At 54.1% G+C, this 18,713-nt stretch overlaps 1 protein-coding gene across 1 annotated transcript in view; it reads right to left on the bottom strand.

Annotated features, from left to right (window-relative positions):
* Nucleotides 1-2,378: 2,378 nt before the first annotated feature.
* Nucleotides 2,379-18,713, bottom strand: part of SLC6A2 (solute carrier family 6 member 2) — a 37,084-nt gene continuing 20,749 nt past the window's right edge. The window contains exons 5-14 of the mRNA XM_075536915.1: nucleotides 12,569-12,703; nucleotides 10,818-10,921; nucleotides 10,009-10,133; nucleotides 9,170-9,282; nucleotides 7,488-7,616; nucleotides 6,911-7,010; nucleotides 6,279-6,379; nucleotides 5,613-5,780; nucleotides 3,509-3,580; nucleotides 2,379-2,402 (exon numbers count right to left, since the gene is read on the bottom strand). Of these exons, the coding sequence (XP_075393030.1) occupies nucleotides 2,379-2,402; nucleotides 3,509-3,580; nucleotides 5,613-5,780; nucleotides 6,279-6,379; nucleotides 6,911-7,010; nucleotides 7,488-7,616; nucleotides 9,170-9,282; nucleotides 10,009-10,133; nucleotides 10,818-10,921; nucleotides 12,569-12,703 (1,071 nt within the window). The remainder of the gene's footprint in view (nucleotides 2,403-3,508; nucleotides 3,581-5,612; nucleotides 5,781-6,278; nucleotides 6,380-6,910; nucleotides 7,011-7,487; nucleotides 7,617-9,169; nucleotides 9,283-10,008; nucleotides 10,134-10,817; nucleotides 10,922-12,568; nucleotides 12,704-18,713) is intronic.

Here is an 18,713-nt window from a genome sequence, read left to right as displayed (position 1 = left end):
CTTGTCTCAGGTGCCTCTGGAATCGAGACTAACTGACGATGCCACATCACCGCCGAGCTAGGGGTGTGCTCTCAGCTACTAGCCCAGAGGCTGGCAGTTTGAATCCACTGGTAGTGTGGCGAGGGAAAGCAATGGCGGCCTACTTCCATAAGCTCACAGGCCCTGGGGCCCCTTTGGGGGTGCAGGTCTACTCTGCACCACATGGGGTCGCCGTGCATGGCAGTGGTCCTCTTAGGCTTGTGCTCTTGTTCTTCGTCTTCAGGAGACCTCTTACAATTCATGGAAAAAAGCATCATTTCTTTTAGAACCCAGTCACCCATCTAACACGTCCTACCCCACGCCCAGGAGGGCCCTCAGTCCTGGGTGCCCCCTGCTGTCACGGAAGGTCACAAAGAAAGAAGGCCAGTGTCAACTTGGGATCATGGTCCTCCATTGAGCAGGGGTGTAGAGGTAGCCTGACAAGCACCCCCTTGAAAACTTCCATGAACTTCCAGGGATACCACCCTCTACCTCCACTCCTACTCCACCACTTAGGGCCCTGGCTTTGGAGCCTGTGTCCTCTCATCCACCGTAGGCACAGGAGCCAACTTCGGCTGAGAGGCAGCACCATGGTGTGGGTTGGTGTCTCAGTCCCACTGGGAACGTATGACTGGAGGCAGAAGGGCCGGTGTCAGGAGAAGGTGCAGGCTCCCTGGGAAGGCGTGCTGGTCCTCACCCACACAGGCTCCTCCAGCTCTTTGCTCTCTTTTCAGCCAACTGGACTCCAAAGAGGGGTTCTTTCCATGCAATAAACAATTTCCTCTAAACAATTGCCCCTCTGGCAACCAGCTAGATGGGACTGGAGGCCCAGACTTCCCTCTCCCTTTTGGCGACTTACTTGGCTGTCTTTCTTCCTCTTTCTTGGAAATCACAGCCCAGCGACCCACTCTGGGCTAGGGGTCAAGGAGGCTGCATTTGGGGTCTGACTTGATCCCTTTGCTGAAAAATCTTGAACATGAATTTTGAATTTGCTTGGGCACCAGGTTTCCTGGAGAGCTTCGCACAGGCAGGATAAGAGCTCAGGGGTCCGTATTTTCTGGCTGGGCCTTGAGCAGACTCATAGAATCCTGAGCAGACCTGAGTCTTACTGAGTGGGTACTAGCCACCACCAACCCTGGAGGTGGTGAGCGTGCATCTGAAGTCAACCCCAGAACTCTGTAAAGCCACCAAGCTGCTCCATCCACTGAGAACATCCTCCCTCATGCTGGCCCCACGCAGGTCTCAGAGGTACCAGGTCTAAGCCACAAAGACAGTTGAAGGGGGTTCCCAAGGTCAATTCTTCACTTTTCCCGGCCCTGCCCAGGCTGGATGGGATCCTTGGGAAAGGCTTTGTGGAGGTCTGGGAACCATACTTGTGCAGAACTGACTGGTTGTTCTAGGTACCCACTAAGCAATGTCAGGACAGAAGATGGCCCCTGACAGGCACCCCTGCGCCCTGCCCCAAACTCGCCAGGCCTCGGGAATAGGGTGTAGGCCTCACAGAAGCTCAGAGCGTGCTCTCAGTGGGCCTGGCTCACCGAGTGCCCCCTCTCAACCCAGGCGGTCTGGGGTAGGGACCTCCGTGTGTGTTCTGTGGCTCCCCTGCAACGCCTGGGGTCCCACTGCCAGACTACCGGCTCGCACAGCCCGCAGAACGGCCTGGGACTCAGACCAATCCAACTAAGCTTTTGTCCAGCTGGAAACTGACCAGACGCTTTCTGCTCACAAACCCCAAAGCATCTAACAGCAAACAAATCCAGGCTCCTGGGCAGGCATGGCACCACAAAGCTCACATGGGGGGTGGAGAGGTGGGGGGCAGGGGGAGTGGCAATAGAGAGAAAGAGGAGTTGCAGCCCCCTGCTCCAAACACAGCTGGGCTTGGGGTTGGTCCATCTGAAGTTTTATTCAGGATGTCCAATGAAAAGTATCTTCCTCTCTCTGATTTAGGGGCCCGAGAAGTTCCTCTCTAGCCCAAAGCACAAGCAAATGCAGTAGAGAGTTTTGCCCGCATCTCAGAGAGGACAGACGCCCTGTGACTGACAAAGTCTGGGCATGCTCCAAGTGGCTGAGACTCTTCCCCAAACTAAGGAGGTTCCACAGAACCCACTGCTCTCAGTCCCTCCTCGCCTGCTCTCCCTGGAACCCACCTCTCCAAGCTCACAGCTCCCAGAGCAGATGACAGAAGGTGAACAGAACCAGTCACGGAATCATTGGTAACGGAAAAGGGAGGAGGATGGGGGCGGGGAGGAACATTTTCCGGCAGAGGAATCCCAAGACGATGTCCAAGTGCTGGCGAAGCTGACGCCTTGCCTGGGACCTTGGCGGGTGGGGGTGGGGTGGGGTCTTCTTCAGGGCTGGGCTCAGATGGCCAACCAGTGTTGCAACTGCAGAGAAAGGGGGTGTCATTATGATGAGACATGGTAAACTGGGGTCCCGAGGGCCCAGGGCCAGCTAGAAACCAGACCCCAACCAGCTGGTCGCCCAGCCTTCACAGAACCGCACATTAGCCTTCCAGGTGTTGTTGAGACCTACAAAGGTCCAAGGTGCCTTCCTGAGTCTGAGAGGGGGTGGTCACCAGGACTCCCCTACCCCACCTCATCACACCCCTGGGGAAGTGTTGGGTCTCAAGTGAGCTATTTCTGATGTTTGGTAGCCCCGCCTTCAACATAAGCAATGGTCAGTTTTGTTTGGTGACACAAAGGTATTTGGTGCTATGAGGCCTGGATTCAAGTCCAGCCATGGTGCCCTTTAAGCTGTATGAACCCAGGTTCAAGTCTGACCATGGTACCTTATAAGCCATGTGAACCCAGGTTCAAGTCCGACTATAGTATCTTATAAACCCGGGTTCAAGTCTGACCATGGTGCCCTATAAGCATATGAACTGGGTTCAAGTCCGACCATGGCGCCCTATAAGCGTATGAACCCAGCAGCATCCTGCAGAGGACCAGAATCCCCCGATGACGTGGGAGGGGGTGGGGTGCGGCCATCACATGTCCTCGTTGGTTCAGAGCACGGATGAAGTCTTGGAACGTGAGGCAGGAGGCTAAGCTAACTATCGGAACCACAGGGAACACAGGCATGGGTATTCCCAGGGACAGAGTGCATGACCCAAAGTTACAGATAGGATGTGCTAAGACCCCCAGTCCAACTGCTTGCTCGACCCAGGTGCCCCTCTAGGACCCTCCATGGCCCTTCTCCCTCCCTTCCTTCAACTTCACCCAGCCTCTGAGTTGAATCACCCTGCCCTGTTTGTCTTCTCTCACTGGCCAGAGGTGGGCACACAGGAGGCCGGGGGGGTGGGGGGGGACCGAGGACCAGCTTCCACTACCTTCCCTAACACCATACTACCAGGGCTCCAGCCTCTGCTGCCAGCTGCCTGGTGTCCTAGCTCAGGATGGCCCTAGCACTGCAGGACACACAGCACCTGGATCTGTCTCCACCACCCCCATCACCCACTCCGCCCCTTCCCTTGACTCCAGGTCACTCCCACCTGGAACTGTCTGATGTTCTTTTGGGCCACCAGGTGGTGCTCGTTCTCCGGGGTGATGCCATAGGCCAGTCTCTGTGAGGAAAGCAACAGGGAGGAAGCCTCAGCGTGGCCCAGGCCAACCCTCCTGGGCCAGCCGACACCCCCACCTGGATGCATGGTGCATGACATCCAGGAAACACATCCCTCGTCTCATTTGAGAAGCTTATTATGAACTCCAAGTTCACTCTGAGACACACACCACAACCTTGTTGGAGGCCCTGGACCCACTGCTGACGAGACCCAGAGTGGGCTTTCGGGTTGCTGTCAGGCCATGTAAGGGCTTGGCATTAAACACAACACATGGATAATGGTTGGACTCCGATTGATCTCAGTGCTACTGAGGAGGAACTCAGAGGGCACAAGAGTCTGGGAGCAGGGGCTGCGCCCATGGGGTCCAGGGAAGGCCTCCCCGGGGCACAGTATGTGGCAGGGTCTGGAGGAAGTTCTCTTTGATTGAAGAGTTGAGCACTAGGCAGTGGGAAGCACACATGCGTTGGAATCCATCCAAGTGAGTCCTGGCTCACGGATCCCAAGGACCTTCTCCCAGGGACGGACGTGCGTGTGGCCTTAGGCTTCCGGCTCGATACCTTCTGAATTCTGTTGGATCACCTGCCTTTCTTCGGAAAGGATACAAAGAGGCCCCTTTCTGTTGGTTGGCGTGATGCTGTCTTTCAGATTTCCTGGTGCTGCCTCGCGAGCCCCTCCAGCGCCATCTGCATTTGTTGAAACATGTCAGTGAGCGTGCGCTCTGTTTCTGGAGCCTTGCTTCTCCCAGTGCCTTCAACGCAGCTTGAATTTCTTCCTCCAATACCATCTGTTCTTTTTTTAAAATCGTTTTACTAGGGGCTCGTACACCTCTTATCACAATCCATACACACATCAATTGTGTAAAGCACATCTGTATATTCATTGCCCTCATCGTTCTCAAAAAATTTGCTCTCTCCATCTGTTCTTGATCGTGACGTGAGCTACCTCCAGAAATGGCTGACTGTTGGCCAGTTCTTTTCCGTGTCATGACGCTGTGTAATCTTCCATCTTGTGTCATTCAATAACTTGATTATTAAAAATAAAAATTAAGCCCACCAAGTCCATTTTGATTCAAAACAACTCTAGCTAAGCCCAGGCCTCTGGTCATTTCAGTGCTGCTGTCCTTCATCTTCCCGAGTGGCCGGGGAGCATTGCTGGGTGGCTCTTCCACGTCACCACTTCTTCCATTTGCCTTTGCTACTCTACGACCAAGAACGACCGTCAGAGTCTCTTCTGACATTGATTTGGAGCTGTTCTTTCGTCTTTTAAATGATCTTTTGCTCTCTTCACGTAGGATGTCTTCAGGGGCCTCCCAATCTATTCTTAAAACCATTCGATGGAAATAAACACGCAGAGACATGGTTTCCCTTTCAAAGCAAACCGCATGCCAACTTTATGGGACCGATAGCCTGGAAGTGGTCATGACAGTCATGACAGGCTGACGGACATGAAGCAAGACCACAGGGGGTCCGGAAGGGGGGAGCTGCGATGGCTGGGGATGTGACACACTGTAAGAGCGGGAACAAGTAAGACAGCCTGCCTAACTCATCGGTAGTGGATGCTCAGACAGAGCATCACCTACTTCTGTCCCTGGCCTTTGAGGATTCCCCTTAGTAATGAGAGCCAGTTGCTGCTCAGACACCGCCCACAGGCCAGGCACTGGCCATCAAGCTAATTCTGACCAGCGTTGAGCCCTGTCTGTCAGCGCAGGGCTTCTGCATGGATGGTTGGGAGCAGATCACCAGCCCTGTCTTCTGCAATGTCTCTGGGTGGGGTTGAACCGCCAACCTTTCAGCTAGGATGTGCCTGCTCACCCACGTGAGACACCAAGGGTCCTGTAAGCATTTCCTTTTCCTCTCTGAGGTTTGGGTGACCATTCCCACAACACAGGCATGGAACGTGAGGCAAGGGGTGGGTCCACACGGTGGATTGGTCTGACCCCCATGTCTCGGTCCTCCTGCACCATCCCACAGTGCTTGTCCCAGCCAGCAAGGGCTTGGCTGCCTTCTCCCACCCGGTCCCTCTCCATAGAGCTCACCTCCTGGAAGGAGCCCCGGGTGCGGAGGAACTTGTAGATGATGTAGACGGGCACCAAGACCATGGAGGAGAGGGCGATGGCCCAGCCGACCCAGTTCGCCCAGAATGGGAAGACGTAGTCATCGTAGGTGAGTGGTTTGAAGTTGATGATGCTGACCACCACTACGAACTGGAGCCCAGAGCAGGAGGCAGGTGGACAGAAGGAGGCCAGCTCGAGGAGGGGGGTGGTGGGGAGACAGAGAGGGAGAGAGAAGGGAAAGAGAGAAGGAGGTGGGAGAAACGGAGGTGAGTGGAGAGGAGACATCAGGTGAGAGGTGGGTTATTGGGAAGGAGGAGGTGGAGGGAGGGATGGAGACAGGAGAGAATTCGAGATGACAAAGAAGAGGTGGAGAGGATACAGTGGAACCAGGTTGGGGGTAGAGAGGGAAGGAGGAGGGCATGCTTGGTGAGGAGCCAGGCTTCGTGGGGGTGCACACAACCCCAGGGTCCCAGACTCCAGACCACCCTCAACTGGAAGCCCATGTTGGCAACAACAGCACCGGGCACCCCAACTGTCACCACCCCAGAGCCCCCTCCCTGGGGAAGCAAAGGTGCCCACCCCCAAATTTCCCCTCCCCCATCGAGGACACAGCCCCCTTGGCCCCTCTCTGGGCCACAGGCAACACACCAGGAGGAAGGCAGGACTGACAAACTTCCAGCAGAGTCTCCAGTAGAGGCCTGGCTTAAATCCCATCATCTGCTGGATGTCGTTACTGAACCTGTCCACACCTGAACACACAGGGCAGGCCCATCAGCCCCAGGTCATTCCCTTCCCCCCCCCCCCCAGCTGTTGCCCTCCCATCACACTCAGCCCCTGGGGAGGAGGGAAAGAGGCCAGACAGGAACGTCCTGGGCCTTAGGGGGACTGGAGATGGCTCTTTGCTGGCCGCAGAGCAAAGGTGAGGAGCAAGTTGAATGCATCACCACCTTCGGGGTGCTGGGCCGACCAGAGGAAGACGGGGGCTTAACAAGATGGAAGAACCTGCCTTGGCCAGGTCTGCCTGCTTACAAAGCCCTACCGCCCTCCTCTTGTAGTTCATTCTTTAAAAAATAAAATAAAATAGGCACAGCATGCTCCCTGACTTTGAGGGCTATTGGGTCTCTTGCTAGAGGGGGCGCTTCCAAAGTTGAGCAGAGACCATTGGCCCTGGAAGGGGTCTGCTGGACTCTGGGATTCGCAGGGGGCTTCCCAGGGATAGAAGCCCCTTTGTATCTCCAGGGGCACAAGCGGAGGGGCTTTCCCTAGGGAAGAGCACGTACCATAGAACCAGGAGACCCCGATGGCTTCCATCAGCACAGCAAACAGGATGGAGGTTCCCGCCGCGAAGGTGTCCAGCAGGGTCAGCACGTAGATCCCCCCCTGGGGCATCGGGAGGACACACTGAGGCCAGCTTGGCTACACGTGGCCATGCCTAATGCATCCTCTCTCTGCCTCCACTCACTGAGAGGGCCGGGATGCTGTGGTACTAGGGCTACAGGTTTATGGCTAGCAAAAGCTTATGGTGCCCCTCGAGCTAAAGGTAGGTATTGCAGCCAGTGAAGAGCGAAGTGGGTTTCCAAGGGACTCTTCCTGTCCCCCAAGTGAGTAAGCAGCCCAGGAGTTGAGAGAAGACAGAGGACGAAACCAAGAGGAAGCACGAGGAATTAACTCCCACCTCCCTTCGCTCCCGTGGCACCTGCAGGGTGAGTCTGGGGGTCACACCACAGTTCCCCCCAGTGCTCACCTGGTCCTGCCCACCCTCAGCACCAAACCAGGCTATGTCTGACTTTATGGAAACACCCCCCCCACACACACACACACACAGCTGCAGGCAGGTCCAGCACCCCGCCTGCTCACCTTGGTGATGCAAAACAGGGCCAGGAGGAAGGTGCTCAAAGAGACCACAAACGTGAAGAGCTTCCGGTGCCGCTTCAGGACCTGGAAGTCATCGGCCAGGCCCGTGATGACCGCCTCCATGCCCCCCATCTGCAGGGAACCAGGTAGGTGGACGTCAGACTCAGGCATAGGTCCAGGCTTAGACACCTCTCCCTCCTGGGCTGCTCCCCTGCCGGTCCTGCCTTCCCTCTGCACCCACTGGGCCCACTTCTGCCCTATTCTCAACCAAACCCAGAAGCGGTGTGGGAGAGGGAGTGAATCAACCCTTTCTCCCTGAGCTCCCACCTGCCCCAGTCAGCCTGTGCCTGCCCCCTGTGCCACTCACTCAGCCTGTCCAGGACCCGCAACACTTACAGCAGAGGGAAAGGAGTGACCGCTAAGCCACCCGTACCTTCCTAACCTAATATGATGAATTATGATACTAATACTTAGAATACAGATGCTAGGATCTTCGGGAAACAGCTCCTAAAGAAGAGATTCTCACGGGCAGGAGCTTCAGACACCAGTTTGTGACAAGGAATGTTGGCTGACTTCCTAATTAGCAAGGCACCCCGGGGGGTGTCATGGGTAGACTTCGGGCTGCTAATTGCAAGGCCAGCCGTTCAAAAACACCACCCACTCCAAGGGAGAAAGACGGACTTTCTACTCCCATAAAAAGTTACTGTCTCAGAAATCCACAGGGTTCCACCTTCTCCTACAGGGTCACCCTGAGTCGGTGGCAGTGTGTCTGGTTTTTCGAGTTCTCGTGATCCAGCCCAGTGGCTACTCCAGATCCCAGTCTCTCATGTCTGAGGGCTCTCATGTCCCTCTGGTGTTGGCAAGTTTATTCTCAAGGAGGCCACAGCTGCACCTCACATAAGAAATGCTGCCGTGCTGGGTTAGGTGGGGTGGCTGCCAGCGGGGCGACACACCACCTCAACCCCGGTCAGATGTGTCCATCAAATCACTGGTCTTTCCTGTGAGCCTGGAAGCAGCTTCGTAATCCTTCTCAATGCCAATCAAAGGGAAACCAAAGGGAGAGGAAATCCACTTGCCAGCCTTCCCCCGACACTTTTGGCCATGTCCAGCTATGCTGAGTCTAAGGATTAGGCCTGGTGGCACCGTGGTTGGGCATTGGGCTGCGAACTGCAAGGTCAACAGTTTGAAACCACCAGCCACCCCATGGTAAAAAGAGGAGGCTTTGGACTCCCATAAAGTGTTATAGTCTCAGAAAATCACAGGGGGCGGTTCTACCCTGTCCCATCAGGCATGCTATGAGTTGGCATAGACTCAATGGCATTAAGTTTGGTTTGGGTTTTGTGGATTAAAGATGTCAGTAACCAAGACTCATAGATAAGTAAAATCCAAGGATCCAAGAAACTAACCAAAGCTCTGTTTGGTTGTTCATGAGGCGCTATCAACGAGAGTTCACCCTCTCCGGGATCAGTTCCCCCAGTTGCAAGCAGGCAGTGCTGGGCTTGGATTTCCGTGTGCCAATGAGTTTTCTAGGGAGGTTTGGCTTTGGCTTTTCTGGGTGAGGGCTCACTTTCTGGTCTGGATGTAAATAGGGCCATCTTGGAGACAGTCACTAAAACTGGTAGAAGCAGTGGCACCGATGTTGGTCAGGGGCAACGGCAGGGCATGTCCTGAGCAGGGTCACTCACCGAGCTGTCAATGCCCAGAGCTAGGAGCATGATGAAGAACACAATGGCCCAGAACGTGGATCCTGACAGGGTGGAGATGGCTTCCGGGTACAGGATGAAGACGAGGCCAGGTCCTGCAAACACATCAATGGCCTTGTCAGTGACTGGGACTGTGAATGGCAGGAGAGGTTTGTGAGGACCTCGCAGCCCACGCCCAGCCCCATGACACCTGGCCAGCCACATGGATGGAAGAGCAGACTACGGGACCAGAGATGGCAGATGAAGCCAGCAGAAACTTAAAATCCCCAGTACACACTGGATCCCTGGTGGCATCATGGTTATGTACTGGACTGCCAACCACAAGGTCAGCAGTTCAAAAACCACCAGCCACTTGGTGGGAGAAAGAAGCTGGTCTCTCCTCCTAGGGTCTACTCTAGGGTCACTAGAGTTCAGAATCAACTTTGGGGGCATGAATTTGGTTCACTAGCCTAAAAGTTAATAGTTCAAACCCACCCAGAAGGCCCACAAAAGAACTGCTTGGCAATCTGCCTGGCTAAAATTACAACCCCACACTGCTCTGGAGCAGACCTACTCTCTAGCCTGGCCTTGCCATGAGTGGGAATCGACCTCGTGACACAGGGCTTCGGTGTGGGGGCTAGAGAAGGGAAGGTACCTGATGTGCTTAGCACATGGGGCTGGGACAGAGATGGCCTAAAATCCCCACTGCCAGCCTCAAAAGAAAGTATATCAGATGGGCCATTTGGGAACATCCAGATCTGGTCCTCAGAGTCCCCGGTCACACGGGAGGATTCCACAGCCCCTCCATGTTGGGCAGGGGACAGAGTGGATTGTTCCCCCACCTTCAGTGGCGACATCCTCGATGTTGACATTGTGCTCATGGGCCATGTACCCCAGGATCGAAAAGATGGCGAACCCAGAGATGAAGCTGGTGATGCAGTTGATGGTGCTGGTCAGAAGGGCATCCCTGGGGGGAAGGAGGGAAGAAGCAGTGCTTGCTCAAATCTGCTGACCCTGCCCCACACCGCCCACTGCCCCCTGGGCCAGCCGTGCCATCTGCAGCCTGGGTATAACTTAAAATGCTCTCCTCCCCTAGTCGGCTTCCCTGCCGCCGCCACTTGATCCCCGGGGTCCCAGCAGCATTGTGTCAGCACCTGCTGGTGCAGGAAGCAAGCTAATAGCTTCCAGATGGAATCGTTTGATATCGGAGTCTGGTCTCAAACTCACTTGTTAGACTATTCATTCACCAGCTTTGTTCCTCAACACACTTCCCACAATGCCTCTCAACTTCTCATGCTGCCACCGAAGGGCTTTGCTACGGTGCCCCAAAGCCCCGTCCAGGAGGACCTTCCATCACTCCTGTATGAGAACTCTTGGTAGAAAGCAACTCCTTCAACATACTGATCCGCACACAAGCCCCTCTGTGCCCCTGCTGTCCCCCTCGTGCTGTCCATTCCAAGGCCCGCTTCCAATTCACCTGCATGCTTTCTCTGGTCCCCGTTCAGCAGGCCTCCGAACCACCTGTCCCTGTGTGTGCCTTAGAGAGCAGCACGCATGGGCCCACACCTGTGTCCACTGAAGCCCTCAGGGCCGCAGGCCTGAAGAAGGCTGTGTGAACGCTTACTGTCCAGAGCCCCGCGGCCTAGCTCACCGGTAGCAGTTGTTGTCGAATTTGTTGTAACTGGCAAATGCGATCAAGACTCCAAATCCGGCCCCCAAGGAAAAGAATATCTGTGTTGCAGCGTCGATCCAGACCTGAAACCAGGAGAGCAGACCTGCCTCAGCATCTCCTGGAATGCTGAGGGATGCGCTGAGCCCGGGAAGCGTGGCCTCCTCACAGATGGGTAGCCACGGGAAGTCCCTGCCCTCCCCTGAACCCCACCCCCACAACTCAATCTGTACAAAGTAAGCCTTGGTGCAGTCAGCTAATGTGTCCAGCTGCAAAACAAAAGGTTGGAGGTTCAAGGCCTCTCTGAGGCATCTCAGAAGAAAAACCTGGTGAGAAACAGCCCAAAGAAGCCAGTCCTGGGGGGGCGGAGGGGCAGGGGGGACTCCACAGGGCTCAGACATCATGAGACAGAACAGCTCAGTGGCCGCTGGCTAGTGGCCAGGCCGTGAGTGCTTAGGACATCACTCAGCCCAGATGACCCCACTGGTGCCATGTGATGTCCTGACGTTGCAATAGCGTCAGTAAAGGAGACATTCCGGTCTTGAAGGTAGATGGGACAAAGGCAACGGAAAGGCATCCACAAGAATCCTGGGAGGTTTCTACCCTTCCAGACAGGAGTGATGCCTTGTGGGTCAAGACTGGAATATTAAGTCTGCCTTTGGGGGTTGGGGGGTGGGGTCGCCTTGTGTGACTAGAAGCCTTAAGACCTGAGCCTTCTCCAGTCTCTGCCTCAGAATGTGTTACTGTTGCCATCAAGTCCATTCTGATGCACGGTGACCCACACGACAGAGGACAGCTGCCCTCGGGCTATACTCGTTAGCAGAGCAGATCACCGTGTCTTCTTTCAGCCTGTGGAGTGGCTGCTGGTTCCAACTGCTCACCCTTAACCAATGTCCCACCAGGTGCCTGGCCTCGTGATCTATGGCAGGTCAAGTTCATCACTCTAGGTCCAGACATGCTCGTGGGAGTAACCTGGACTCATGGTTACAACGTAGATCTGTGCGAGTCGGTCATTTCCACCCTTCATGCTGTCCCAGAGTTCCCTTCTGTTTCAAGGACAGGGTATAACTAGAGGGGCCATCTGTTGACAGAATCAGGGTTTAATTTCTGAAAGACTTGGGGTGTTCAGACCATAGAACAAAGAGCACTCTGACATTCTGACGTGTTTCACAACGGACATGGCGGATGTAGCCAAGGTACTGGGGTTGCCTTTGTCCTCAACTACACTGTGCTGCCCTGAGCCCCGCTCCTAAGTTCACCTCACTTTCATGCAGAATTTGGGAGCTGAGGAGGCAGTGGGGGGAAAGAGTCAGCAGGTTCTAGGTCTTCCTGGTGGCTGATGCTGCTTTTTAGGCTGATGTCACAGGACAGTGGCAAAGGCCAGGGCTGGGGACTAGAGGTTGAAGTAGGGCTGGAGTGGCTATGGGGACAGGGCAGATGTGAGGATGCCCAGAACATCCCATCGCAAAGTGTGGATCTCTTTGAGTAAAGGGGTTATGGTGGCCACTGAATAGTAGAGTCTCAGAATTCTAAACCAGCAGAGCTGAGTAGGCGGACACCTCCAGGTTGGGGGACCAAGACTAGGCCCAGGGAGGACACAGTCCCGTGCAAGGCTACCCGGCTAGTGTGTGGCAAATCTGGGACCAGTGTGCCATCACTTCAGACCCTGAGAGTCAGGACACCACCCCCACCACCCTCCACCCTGGCCCAAGGGCCGGTCCCCAAGCACCGACCGTGGCTTCTTTTAGGCGGTAGAAGTCGATGTGCAGGTAGGCGTTGATGCCGTTGGAGGCTCCCGGCAGTGTGACACCGTGGACCAGCAGCACAAAGAGCACGAGGTAAGGCAGCGTGGCCGTTATCCACACAACCTGTGCAAGTGACAAGCTCGTCGTGAACAGCCCCATCTCTGCCACCCGCTGTCACTAGTCTCCCAGTCATGCCCTCCCTCCACTTGCTTCCACGCAGACAGCATGCCCCAAACACCCGCTCTAGTCAAGGCCCTGGGGCAGACTCTGGAGACAGAACAGTGAACCCACCCCTGGCCTCCTCCAGACACCCAGAGGCTAGTGGGAGAGGCCGCTGCACAGTCATGGTACCATGCTGGGAGCCTGGGGTGCAGAGGGAAGACTGGGGTCTCACCGCCATGCCTCTTCCTCGACAAAGTCACTGTTCCTAAGCCTTCAAGTTGCCTCAGCAGAGCTCAACACACCCGCTTTTTGCTCCCTGCCTTCCATCACACCCCACCAGGATTGGCTGCTGCAGTAGTGGTCTTGCTGGGAAGAGACTATTCAGAGATCTCTCCTCTGACAACCCCCTGGTACCCATCTTCCTTCCCCCCTCTCCCTCCCCTTCTTTTTCCTCTCCTTTTTTCTCTTGTCTAAACTCATTCCCCAGGGAGGAATATGGCTGAGCAGGAAGCAGAAAGTCTGTCCATTCTCCATCTTCGTGGAGGAAGATTTGGGATACAGACACACTGGCCCATCCAGAAACACAATGCAGAAGCATCCCCCTCCCACTTAAAGGAGGCATCCACGCCCCTGCCAGGGCTGGGGGAACACAAACTTCCTCCTGGTTCTAACAGAAGGGGGAGAGGAGAGCTTAGGCCAGGATCCAGCTCTAGTTCAATCCACGGGGAGGAAAATACAAATCCAAATTGCAAAGCTCAGGTCCCAACTCTGAAGCCCCGATTTCACTGGCCTGAGAGGGCTGCCCTTCAGTCAGTATTTTTTTTAAGCTTCCCAACTGTCGTAGATGTGCACAAAGTTTAGCGAGCGTTGCTCCAGGCAGGTGCCACATGGTCCGCCTTGCAGAAAGAAAGCTGGGTTCGGTGTAAACCATCAGGGCATGGACCGGGAAGCCAAACCCATCAAAGACTCCATTGAGACCCTAGAGGACACAGGGCTTCAGGACCAGATGATTCCCCGGTCCAAAGCCTTTGGACTATCCAGGCCCTTCTTTTACAACACTAAGGAGAAGATCGAAGCCCTCAGACGTGGCTGAAGGCAAAGTTCTCTAGCAGCCTAGGGGCCTCGAGGATGAGTAACTAAACACTCAACACGTGGGTGAAAGTATCAACAGTGGTCCTATCCTGCGGCCTGGGGGAAATCAGAGAAGAGACATCTACTCCAAGCTATGCAATTGCTCTTTCATTGTTCCCTTGTTCTTGATTCAAGAAGAGAAAGAACTTTCTAATGATCCAAACCCACCCTCTTCTGAGTGAATTCCGACTCACAGTAGCCTCTGTAGGGTTTCTGAGGCTGTAAGTCTTTATAAGAACAATTGGTCTCATCTCTCTCCTGCAGAGCAACTGCTGGGCTTGAACAGACAACCTTGCAATAGCAGTCCAACACTTACCCAACAGTGCCCCAAAATTCTTTCCAAAAAGAAACCCCCCCCCCAAACTAAACTCACAGCCTATAGGACCCTATAGGACAGGGCAGAACTGCCACTGCGCCTTTCTAAGACTGTAACTCTCGACAGGAGTACAAAGCATCGTCTTCCTCCCACGGAGTGGCTGGTGTTTTTATTTTATTTTTTAAACTGCCAACCTTGCAGTCAGCAGCCCAACGTGTCTCTAGTCTACTCCCAGGGGAAGGGGTGACTCAAGGAAGGAATGAGGTCCCTGTCCTTGAAGACATGGAAGCTTGGCTAGAGAACCAAGCCTGCGGCAAAGGATACGGAGATCAAGGCCACCGACCATGAACCAGAGACATCAGCGTGGAGCGTGGCAGAAACGCAAATGCTCCCTTTGCGCCCACTGAGTCAGACCCCCAGGAAGAGCCCGGGAGTCTGAGTTTGACTTTGTCCTCCAGATGATCCGATGCATATGATGCGACGCTCTCTCTGGACGCCTCAGGGCTGCTCCGCCACAGGTGCGGTAACTGCCCAGGCCTCCCCAGTCCTGAGCGGTGATGCTGGAAACTCCACCGAGCCTGGATCTGTGGTCCTCTGAACTGGACCTTTGGAACATTTGCACTAATAATGAGGAGATGATGGAACAGAATGCCAGGCTGTGCACCCTTTTGTACATTTCTTTGCTCTTCTGTAAATGATGCTGGTGATTATAGTGGTGTCCAATCAAGTCACGGCAGCAAGCCTGGACCAGCCTGTATTGACGCATTCATGGGAAGAATTGGCTGAAATTAGGGCTTGGTGCCCCCAAGGAATAAACTCCATTTCTATTCAAAGGTTCTTGTTTTGCTTCTTTGATTCGCCTGGCTTTCTCTCTCCCCAACCGCACCACCTGTGCCTGAAACCAGGTGTTCCACAATTCCGGTTCTCAGGCTGGCAGCGAAGTGGGCAGAGAGGGTGACTGAGCCTGGTCAGCTGCACCACCCCAGTGCTTCTGTAACTTATCTCTGGGCACACGGGGCTCCACGGTTTGCAAACGTGTTGTCTAAAATGCCTTCACGGCGCTCAGGGGAAGCTGGTCAGAGAGGCCCCCTCGAGGGCATTAGCAGAGCTGTACTGGGGAAACCCTGGTGGTGGGTGCAGTTGAAAGGGATGGTGACAAGGGTCATATATGAGCAGTTTCCTTCTGCCGGTCCTGCACTGTCACTGCAACCTCTTGTTCCATCCCCCCAGTGGCTCTAGAAGTGCTCGCTACCCTACTTTGACAGGGCATGGAAGCTGGAGCCGGGATGAAGCTGGAAGTGGGCAGCTGCCATGATGGTGCCTGGACTCCAGGCAGAGCCTTCAGGCCACAAAGGCCCTCTTCTGAACCCCCCTCAAGGCTGTATCTCTGAGGAGCCGAGTAGTGCAGTGGGTAAGTGCTTGATGGCTTACAGCAAGGTAGATGGATCAAACCATCTAGAAAGACACCACGGTCTGGGTCGCTAAAGATTTACAGCCTTGGAACCTCTAGATCAGTGGGTCTCAACCTTCCTAATGCTATGATCCTTTCATACAGTTCCTCATGTGGTAGGGACCCCCATTCATAAAATTTTCATTCCCACTTCATCACTGTCATTTTGCTACTGTTATGAATCAGGCGACCCCTGTGAAAGGGTCATTCAACCCCCCCAAAGGGGTCACTACCCACAGGTTGAGAACCACTGCTCTAGCGGGTCCCTATGGCCTTGAATCATCTTGATATCACTGGGCTTAGTTTTGGGTTTTCTTTTTGTTTGTGTATTTATATTGATTGTTTCTTTGAGACAGTTCAAGTCCGAGCTCTGCCGCTGTAAAATCTTGTCAGTCTCTAGGTCCTGGTATTAGCATCTTCACAAGAGGAAAAGGAGGAGGGGCTACCAGTGCCTACAGCCCTGTCATTTGGTGGCTGAGCTGTGGGCCTGTCAGTCGGTGCCAAGCACCAGGACAGCCTGGGAGGCAGGCAGGCCTCTGAGCCGGTAATGTTGTGGGGAGCGCCAGGCTCCCTAGGGCCCTACGCTCCCTGGGGACTTGCCAAGCTCCCCAGGGCCCTATGCTTACTTGATATAGTCAGGGACACCCCTTTGGCCCCACCATCCCAGCATCTGGGGAGTCACACAACTTTGATAGCCCAGCACCTCCCTTTGCCAACGCTGGAAGTGTAGCATGGGCAATTTACTGCAGGCCCGCACTGTGGCTGCAGATGCCTGTTACAAAATAAAACAAAAAATCCCAACCACGTCCTGTTCCAGGGGTACTCTGGGAAGAAATAAACTATGCTTTTTATTTTCTGAGGAACAAGTTTGCAAGAAGATTTAGACAGGACACAGGAATGCCCTGAGTGATTGCTCCCTATTCTAGAAAGTCTCTTGTCTGCTCAGCTGCCAGAACCAGCTGGCAAGTTAAGCAACATGTGGGCTGGATACACACAGGGGCAACTCACAGTCCCCACTCCTTATGTTTCCAGAGAGAGGGACTTCTCCAGTGTAACACACACCCCTCACACTTTCCTCCCAGGCTCCGGGGATGACTCCGCCCAGAATCCAGGAAGAGAAACTGAGCATGCTCCACTGGACCCTCCTCGTCTCTCTTGAGCTTCAGTCTCCTTGCACAGGACTTGGATTCTGTTTCACTCCAGCGCTACATCAGGAGGGGCAGGCCCCTCATCACCCCTTTGGTGTTGGGGCTATGTGTTAGGCTGGGATCCGTAAGGCCAGCAGTTTGAAACCATCAACCGCTCCTCGGGAGAAACATGGGGCTTCCGACTCCGTAAAGGGTTACAGTCCCAGAAACTCTCCGGGGTCAGTTCTAGTCTGTCCTGGAGGACTGCTGAGAGTCGGAACCATCTCCATGGCAGTGGTTTGGTGGAACAGTGGTTTGTTCTCAGTCGCTAACTGAAAGGCTGGCAGTTTGAATCCCCTGCCCCTGTGGTGCCACGGATGGAAGGCCTGGCGACCTGCTTCCGTTAAGGTTAGAACCAAGAAAAACTCATTGGGTGCTACAAATCTGTCACGTGGGATTGCTACAAGTCAGAATTAACTTATCTGCAATGTTTTGGGTTTTTCAGTTGCCTAGCACCAGGGGCGAAACTCAATCTTGATGTGCAGCTTGATTTCAGACCCTCCTGTTAAGAAGCCTGTGGAGGCCCCGCACCAGGCAGGCCAGGTTCTCCAATCAGCAGCATGAACGGAGAAGCCCCTATGGCTTCTTAGGCTGTGGCTGCCTGGGGCTTCGATCTGCCCTGCACATCCCTGGGGCACTCCACACCCGACCCCCAGGAGAACATAGTGGGCACCAGACGAAGCTGCCCTGGGGCTGCCCACCTGTGTGGTTTCGCTGTCTGCTCCTTCTACTGAGACCCTCTCCCCTCCACCCAGCCCTGCCTGCGCCTGTCCTTGCAACTTCTCCGTCACCTTTGGGGTTCCTCCCTGCCTCCACGATGGCAGCATGGCTCCCACAGTTTGATTGCGGCCTGTAGTGGAAGCGATCACATGTGTCCAGATAACGCACACACAACCGCACCTAGGACCACCTAGGCTGCTGTAACTAAGACAATCCCAGGAAGCCGCACTGCACTTGCTGTGTGCTGGGCACTCTCTCCTTATGGAGTCTATTTCATGTTAAAAATAGCTTGTATGTGTACACATGCCTTACATGTATGTTTATGTTGTGTGTGTGTGTCGAATGTGTTTATGTTCACAGGTGCATGCATGTATACATGTACATTTATGTGTCCATGTGCATAAACATGTCGTTTATGTTTACACGTATGTCTATGTTTGTAGAAAGTCTCTCTTTCTCCCATGGAGCAGCTGGCAGGTTCAAACTGCTGACTTTGCCTCGAGCAGCCCAAGGCCACAAGGCTTCTACAGGTACGTGTATCTATATGTTAAATAAGCTCCTACAGGTACAAGTATCTTTATGTTAAATAAGCTGAGTTGAATCAAACTCTATGAAGTTCCCAAACCTATTCACCTACCCACTCTCCTTTTCTTCCTAATTAATTATTCCCCTTCGAATTGTTCTTACAGCAAACACATACCAAAGACCTACTATGTGCCAAGCACTAGATGGTATCTGTCCTAGCCTGGTGCCGCTGTGTCCCAGACTGCCTTCAGCCTCCCTTTGCACTCTAAGTGAATCCTTTCTTAAGGCAGATAATGTGTCCCCACCCCTGCCCCCCAACATGCTGATAAGATATTCCACCTCAACTTCTTGACTAATTTCTTCCCACTGGCTGCTGGGCCCTTGCCACCATCTCCACTCTCAGTGAACATAACTGAGAATTCTGGGAAGACTACATGCATTCCCCTTACAGAATCAGTTGCCTAGTGAAGCTTTTCCCCCAAATCATGCCTACTTGGCTATGGTAGACTGTTGCCTTGGTGACCCCAATAAACTCACCTCTTGTGTACTTCCCTCCCATGCTGAGTCTACCACAGACTTGTTTTGGCCATTGGGACAATAGCAAGCACGATGCAAGCACTAACTAGATAAGCTACTTGCACA

This window comes from Tenrec ecaudatus, chromosome 18 (genome assembly GCF_050624435.1).
Source record: "Tenrec ecaudatus isolate mTenEca1 chromosome 18, mTenEca1.hap1, whole genome shotgun sequence".
Lineage (NCBI taxonomy): Eukaryota > Metazoa > Chordata > Mammalia > Afrosoricida > Tenrecidae > Tenrec > Tenrec ecaudatus.
The sequence above is the reverse complement of the archived record's forward strand: the minus strand, read 5'-3'. Positions and strand labels throughout refer to the sequence as shown.